The 7,770-nt window shown below is 41.0% G+C and overlaps 1 protein-coding gene across 1 annotated transcript; it reads right to left on the bottom strand.

The window, feature by feature from the left end:
• Positions 1–275: 275 nt before the first annotated feature.
• On the bottom strand, positions 276–3,948 carry GDF2 (growth differentiation factor 2). Its single transcript, XM_034420080.2, has 2 exons — positions 3,547–3,948; positions 276–1,424 (listed from the first exon to the last, which is right to left on the bottom strand). Exons 1-2 carry the CDS (start codon positions 3,884–3,886, stop codon positions 505–507), a joined length of 1,260 nt encoding a protein of 419 aa, XP_034275971.2. The 5' UTR covers positions 3,887–3,948; the 3' UTR covers positions 276–504.
• Positions 3,949–7,770: the final 3,822 nt, after the last annotated feature.

The following is a 7,770-nucleotide window of genomic DNA, read 5'->3' as shown; positions in this document are numbered from 1 at the left end:
TAAAATATTTTTTCACTGCTTGGAAAATAATTACACTGCTAGAAAAGTATGTCATAATGCTTTCCTTCTACATAATTTTTCTATGATGGAAATGTGAGAAAAACACTCCCTCTCTTTGGGGGTTGGAGAAGAAATTACAGTTCTGTAAACATATGTGATATTGACACAATAGTCAAAAGAACTTCTGCAACTAGATCTACTGTGATCAATGGTTCATCTTCTGGAAATAGCTTCTGCAGTCAATAAGTCCCCACAAATATTTACAGTACAGTTGATGGGCACAGACAGAGTTTTTTAATGATATCTTCCTAAAAATATACAGTAAGTATATAAAAGAAATATTGCAGGGGGAGAAAGATCTATGTAAGGGAGATTCAGTCTAGAAATTAATGATTCCATTCTTAGTCACTGATTTACAACAAGTGCCATTCTATAAGAAATTCAAAGAGAAAGGGCTGCACTCACAACTTCAAATGTTTAAAATGAATGAGAGGTGCTCTCATACTACCGGCAGCCACATTCTGCTACTTTCATCCCTTCGTATTCGTATTTCAGGGTGGGGGTTCCAGCTTCGTCTTTATAAAGCATGGAGATGGCTTCCAGCTTCGTGGGAACACAACAGGCCTTGACAGCTTTCTTGGGGTTTTTGTAGTGGACCAATGTCTGGACAATTGCATGCTTGGTTGGGGTGACATTGTCAGTCAGAGGATAGAAGCAGCCCCCTTTACACTGAAACGCCTCGTAATCTGGAGGAGCAATGATCCAGTTCCAGCCAATTTCTTTAAAATTCACATGGAGGGTTGTTTTCCGGCAATGGTTGAGCTCAATACTTCTTTTGTTTCTGGACAGGGAGTGATGGGTTCCGTGGACAGGCCAAGAATTCCGCCTGTGGGGAGCGTGGTCCTTCGCTAAATTCTTCAGCATATCCTCCTGTTCGTGGGCCACCATTTCCTGAAGCTCTGCGTGGCTTGCTTTGACTCTTTTGCCATGATCGTTAGAAAACACTATCAGGGAAGGCAGATGGTTTGAGTCAGCAGCCATACTGATGTTCAGATGCTCACAGTTGAAACCACTTGGATCGTAGCTCTTCACGGCAGTCTCCAACCGGTTGACAGTCCTGGTCTTTTCTGCCTTGACCCATTTTTTCACAGTGCTGGACACATCAAATGTCACCCAGCCACATCCCTGGATTTCTCTGGAGGCGAGGAAGTTCTTTACGCCCTCTGCTTCCTCCCAGTTATGTCCTTCATGCACGTCATAGATTACTACGTTCCCATGAACACAAGGAAAACACTCGGCCTCTTTCTGACATGCAATGTGGATCCTCAGCTCAGCTTTAGTTACTTCTTCATGCCATGGGATGGAAACGTTGAAGAGCAAGATATATTTCTGATTCATTTCCAGTGAAGACAGAGAAGAAATATCTGATGGAGAAAATGATAAACACTGTTATAATGATAATTGACTCTCTCTAGCAAGAAAGGAATTTGAACCTGAATATTAGTACATCCAATGCTGAACCTTCAATATTTCATTACCACTAGTATTACTAAAACGCTAATCTGAAACAAAGTAAAGGAATCAAATTATGCCTATATAAGTAAAAGGTAGTATTAGAAATATGGGGAAATGGACATATCTTCCAGAATATTGTAAACTGCCTGGAATCATTGATTGAGATGGGTGACTACAGAAATTGAATAAATTAATAACATAAAATATTATTGATGAAAAATATGTAAAAAAAATTTCTAGACGTAAAAAAAAAACCACCCAACTGACATAGCGGTTAAGGTGCTGGACTAGCAACTAGGTGTAAGTGTTTAGGTATGGAAGTTGGCTTGGTGACTTTAGTCCAGCCTTCCCTTTTAGCCCAACTCACCTCACAGAGTGGCTGTTATAGGGAAAACAGAGGAAGAAATACCAAGGGAGGCTGCCTGCCCTCTTCTTTACAAATATAACATCTAGAAATTGCAGAGAAAGGAGTTTTGCGCAATGAAAAATCAGACGTCCTCAGAAAATGACAATGTTTTCCAAAAAAATAAAAATAAATTAAAGTAAGTAGCTATATCGTTCTAATGACAAGAACTTTGTGGAGCCGGCTGAGTTGAGAGATTCTGCCTGCCAGAAAGTCACTGAATGGGCTACTATGACTGAGGGGGCCTCAGACCAGGCTTTCCTTGGTTCTAACCCAACACTATGCATTTCGCTACACTGGCTTTCTCTAATCAGAGATTAGGGGAACTTCAAAGAATGGGCAATTTGCATGGTTTGGATTTAAACAATTACAGGCAATATCAGTTGGAAAAGTTATCAGCCTAAAATTCTGCTGTTGTCAAAAGGACAAGATTAAACTAGGTAGACTTTTATTTTTTTTAAAAACACACCCTCTTAAAGGCTTCTTAGAGACTTTAGAACTTTATATGGGCTCCAAATCTATGTTTATCAAAAGAGATTGGAGGCATTAGCTGGTTTCTTTGGCTAAATGTGTGAATTTTGTATTTTTGTTGATGATGTGTTCAGTATTTTAGCTGTAACTTTGAGTTGCTAGGATATAGAGAGGAGGCATTATCTAAGGGGGAATGGGAGATTTGCCCATCTTTTCCCCTTCCATATAATCTACTTACATGTTTATTACATTTTTAAACCACCTGTAAAACTTGGATGGCTCTATGTTAATTGATCAGTTAATTAAATGCCTTTCAGAAGAGTTCCATGTTGATCAGCCTTTGGTGATGAGCAGGGTTGGGACTTCTTCTACGAAGCCAAACAAATTAGTAAGTAAGTACATAATTAATGGCACTTTCTTGTATGTTGGGGTGACAGGCTCTCAAACCCTGCCTGCCTTTGTCCTCAATTTTAGGTCAATTGACTTGTTTCTGAATCTCCTCTGAAATAGCAATTGCAACCAAATAGTACCATCCTAACATCTGTTCTAGCTTTCTTTTCTTCTTTTTTTTTAGAAATTTAGTACTTAAAGACATCTTCCTCCTGGAGCAAAATTGAAAACTTTTTACTCCATCTAGCAATACTGTAAAGGATGTGGCTGAGAGCAAAGACTAATCTATAGTTCAACCATATTAATTAGAAAAATCCCGAAGCATTCGGGCCATTATCAAAGCCAGACAATTTTGGCTCAGGAGAACATGCAGTTCAGGAGGAAATGAAATAGTGTTGGCTTTCTTTTGATTTTGGGACCACACACACCCCCCTCTGGCAAATGTTTGTGACTCCAGAGGTTTCTAGAACACCCAGAGATTACTCACAGCCGCACTGCATGTTTTAGCAGAACCGTCTACCTGCACTTTAAAGAAACTATAGAAGTACTAACATTCCTCTGAGAAACTGATGCAAATTATATTGATAATTTATCAGCACTTTCAATCTTCTTTTTTAAAGCTTCCATTTTTATATCTTACATTATAAAAGAAAACAAGTGGAGAATATAAAAAAACATATTTGAATGGAATTTAGGATCCCAACTGCCAACTCAAAATACTCTAGCTTACCCATTGAAGCTACCAAAATACTCTAGCTTACTCATACCTTCAGGTCTGAAGCTGCGTACAATGTTGGCAATGGGACTGGAAGACTTGTCCTGGGTGTATCTGTTATATAAATCAATCATGAACTGGGGTGGTTTCTCTTTGATCTTTTCTTGTGAAGGTATCACCGATAAGTTCAAGTTCCTTAAAAAATCAGCTTTCAGGTTCTCCAGAAAAGCCTTAAAATTGAAATAGGCCTCTCCCTCCATATTTCCAAGTTCACCAGAAGATTTGTGAGAATTCTCCTTTGTGGGTAAGCTGTGCTGGTTTCCCATGAGGGTTCCACTTTGTAGGACAATGAGGATGACGTACAGAAGAGTCCAGGCACCAAAATATAACATGTTGTTAAATTTCCAAGGCTGGGGGACAACAAATGATCCAGAACAGCAAAGTTTTGTCTGATGAAGTCTGAAGAACATGCTGTGAAATAAAAAAAAGGCCTGTCACTTTCTAAAGCTGTGTTTCTGCTGTGTGTTTCCCCCCCCCCAGCCCCTTGTGGATCCTCAGATTGGTTGTCCACTTGCCCTTATCTCAACCATTGATGTTCCAGTTGAGCCTCTTATCTATTGAGGCTCTTCACTAATGAAGATTCTATAAACATCAGGCAAGCACAGATGGCTTGTGGCATCCAGGAAAGAATCTATGTTTGTTTTCGGGTCATCATTGCCTAATTATGTTCCTTTATCATTTCCTTGCCAGCAACAATACATATTTTAAGATTCTTTGGGGAAGGCATATGGTAGACTGTTTTCTTGATTCCCACACCAGGCAAAACCAAAATGAGAATGGACAAGAAAAACTCATTTTGATTAGCCTTCATGTACACGTCACCCAGGTTGAGGATTTCTGTCTTTTCTGTTACAAGATGCAACAATCCTGTCGTTATGTAAATATCCGAAACTTTCCCCATTATTTTCCCATTGCAATTGCTTTTACACAGAAGGTTTTATGCTGTCTTTTCAGTCTTCCTTCATTAATCAGCACTGTGTGTGCATACGCCAAGGCAGTTCACACAATATCATTCACGCACACCCGTGACAATCTGAGCTGCATGCATGTCCTTGGTGTGGGACCCTGGGACATGCAAATGCTTTGAGGAAGGATGCTGTTCTTGTGGCTTCTCCAAAATGAAAAAGTCTTCTGGGTCAATTACGTCTGTGAAACCTTTGTGCTCAAGACAGCTTGAGTCTTTTCTGAGGCTGGCCTTCCATGTGCAGCGGATATTTCAGTTTCTGACAAACCGTGAAAAACCTGTATGTTAAAAAGAATAAAAACCATTTTGGGCAAAACCAGGGCAGAGGAAAAGAACAGGAACCCTTGTCCGCTGTCCTTTGTACTGCTATCACATTGTAGTTGCCCCCAACCCCCACCCTTGGACAGGAGGATGTAACCAGATCAAGCCAAAGTTGATTTGTGGGGAGGACATGTGCTGGCCCTTCCTTGGCTCAGCCCCCCATACACCTCTGCTCCCCTCGGCTTGGACCCTCCCCAAGCAGCAGAGGGGAGAACCCCCAGTGACCCAGGGGTGGGTGGGTTCCAGAAGAGCTGTCAGCGCTCAGTGTTAACCTTAACAAAACATAAAAGAGATGACGGGAGACAGGAAACTTACTGATTGGGATTCTCTAGGTATGTGAGAAATATTGATTTTTATTTCACAGGGATAGTATGGTCCATTAGACATAGGAGGACAATCCGTGCCCACAGATGTTGCTCCTTCCTTTGATTTATTCTCTGGGTTGGACTGAAATATCCTCCAGTCCCAAAAGTGTAATTTACAAAACTGTAAATTATAGTTATTTTGGTTTTAACAAATAGCAACACATTGCTTTTTTTTCCATAATTCAAGTTGATATAACTGCTTACAACCTAAAATTAAAAACAACACACACTGCTATACCTTCCATTTTGTAAAACAATATGCTTGGTGAGAAGGGCACCATAGAAGTTTGATAATAAATAAAAATAAACAATTTATTATAAAAACTACATTAAATGTTTTAACAGGGTGCCATTTCTTTCTCAAAAGCTCCTCACTCGTTTGACCTTTGAGCATCCATAGAAGAGCAACTTGTTCTCTGAGGTTTGTACATTCTTATGTGATGGGCTCCTTTAGACCTCCTGTTGGCCTCTGGGCCTGATTTTTGGTACACCCTGTGAATTTGAAGAAGAGAAAACCAAACTTTCCTTCTACCTAATTCATGGGCTATGGATGCCTCATCCCACTGGTCTGAAGGAGAGTGATGAATTGGTTTTGCTGATGGCCTGAAGCTTCTTCCCTGACCTGCTTCGGGCAGTCAGTGGGAAAGAACACAACGACAACGACTAAAGGACCGACATGAGGCTTACATTCTATTAGCCTCTGATGATAGTCAGAGCTGATTTATCAAAGCAGCTCAAGCAGGACAGCCCTGGTGCTTATCACGCTCATATATTAATCAGGGAAAGTTAATCTGCGAGAACATTAATGAATACAAATTGCTCCCAAAGGCCGGTGAAGCATTAGATTCCCTCTCAGTAATCGTGATTCCTATTATCTTCCAAACAGAGATTCCTGTCAGGCCACTCAAAGGATGGTCAGAGATGATGAAGACAAATGATCAGCTTTGGAGGAACATGCTTCCCTCAATTAGCATCTGAGTGCCCTTAATGTGGAGGATAGTTTCATCAGAGCCCCAGCTTCAGAAACTGGACGCAGCTGCTTGCAACAAATTATTTAAATTATCTAGTTATAAGGGATATTTTTGCAGAAACCAGCCCTGTGTGAATATATATTATGTACTCACAAATATTGCATCCTTTATGAGACCTAAGGACAGCTAATTATGGGGGGGGGGGTTGGGGTGGCTGTTATAACTTACAATACAGGGAATTTGTTCCCTAAAATATAGGCAGTGAAGGATCAGATGATGGGATATATGTACAGATGAGGCCTGGAGAGCAGAGGAAGGGTCATATGTGGAGATAGGACCCAGGTGTGGGTGTAATGGACATGAGAGTGAGGAATATGAATTCTGAAAAACATTTACTCTTGTCTTCATTTCTTTGCCTTAAAATGAACAATTAAACAGCTTTATTCCTTTTTGTTTTTCTGCAATACAGGCATCCTAACAGTTGCCAATAGTACCAGGAGGGTGGTGGTGTCTATGGGGGAATGGGGGGGGGGCTGCACAGTCATAGCAAGGAAAAAGCAAGTGACTTACCTGTCAGAAACCTCTAAGCTAGGATATTGGAAACAAGAATAGCTCACTTATAAGAAAAAACCCAAAACCACATAGGTAGAACATGAAACTAGAAACTTTGCAAGATACCCGTGACCTGGGGTGAGTGACAGTTGATGTGACATTTAGCTTGAGGGGGGCTGTAATCCAGGTAACCAATCAATATTATATGTTCTGCATGCATTATTAGAGGGAGGGTAAAGGGGTAAATATGATCCACCCTTGACTATAAGAATTGCTGTAAAACTGTAATCAGGGCCTTGGCAGCTTTCAAAGCCAGAGTCCTTATATCTTGGTACTGAAATAAAAATGTTAGATTGGGCGAATGAAGAGATGGGAAGCCAGGCTCATACAACTGTTTTTTTATTGTAGCCCTATAACATCCAGCAAAAACTCTGCCTGACAGCTAGTCCTTATATAGGGAGCTGTCAGGTGTCTCAACCAATCAGGTTTAAGTATTTTTCCTGCTCTTTCAGCGGACCAGAGTGAAGCCTATTGCTTCACTGTTAGTATCTAAAACTCCTCCCCTCTCAGAATGGATTATTCTTTTAATTTAGCATACGTAGTGTCGTAAGTAGGCGGGGAGTTTTCGGGCTCTTTTGGACCTGCACAGCTCAGTTGGAGTCGCGGTGGCGGACTGTTCGGTAGGAACTGTTGTTTCTCCCTGCTCTACCAATGGAAGTTCTTGGAAACTTCTATAGGGTGTGTCAGCCTCTTTTGGAACTGGTTCGGAGGGGACTCGTTGCTGGATGCTTGGTTCCTCAGGTAAGTCCTCCGGTTCCCTCGGGCTTGAGTTAGCTGTGGAAGGAGTGTTTTGTGAGTCAGATTTTGGTATTTTTAAACATTTTTGGAGTTCCTGCCTTTTTGAGGCAATTGGTTCGAGGCGACTTCTGAGCTGATCTATGTGCAGCCTCCATATTCGCCCATCATCTAGTACTACGCTATATGATCGGCGGGCTGTTATATTGATTATTTTACCGGTATCCACAGTGCGCTTCAGCATAGTT

This window comes from Pantherophis guttatus, chromosome 5, assembly GCF_059756535.1.
Source record: "Pantherophis guttatus breed Tessera chromosome 5, ASM5975653v1, whole genome shotgun sequence".
NCBI classification, from domain to species: Eukaryota; Metazoa; Chordata; class Lepidosauria; order Squamata; family Colubridae; genus Pantherophis; species Pantherophis guttatus.
This window is presented reverse-complemented; position numbering and strand designations above follow the sequence as displayed.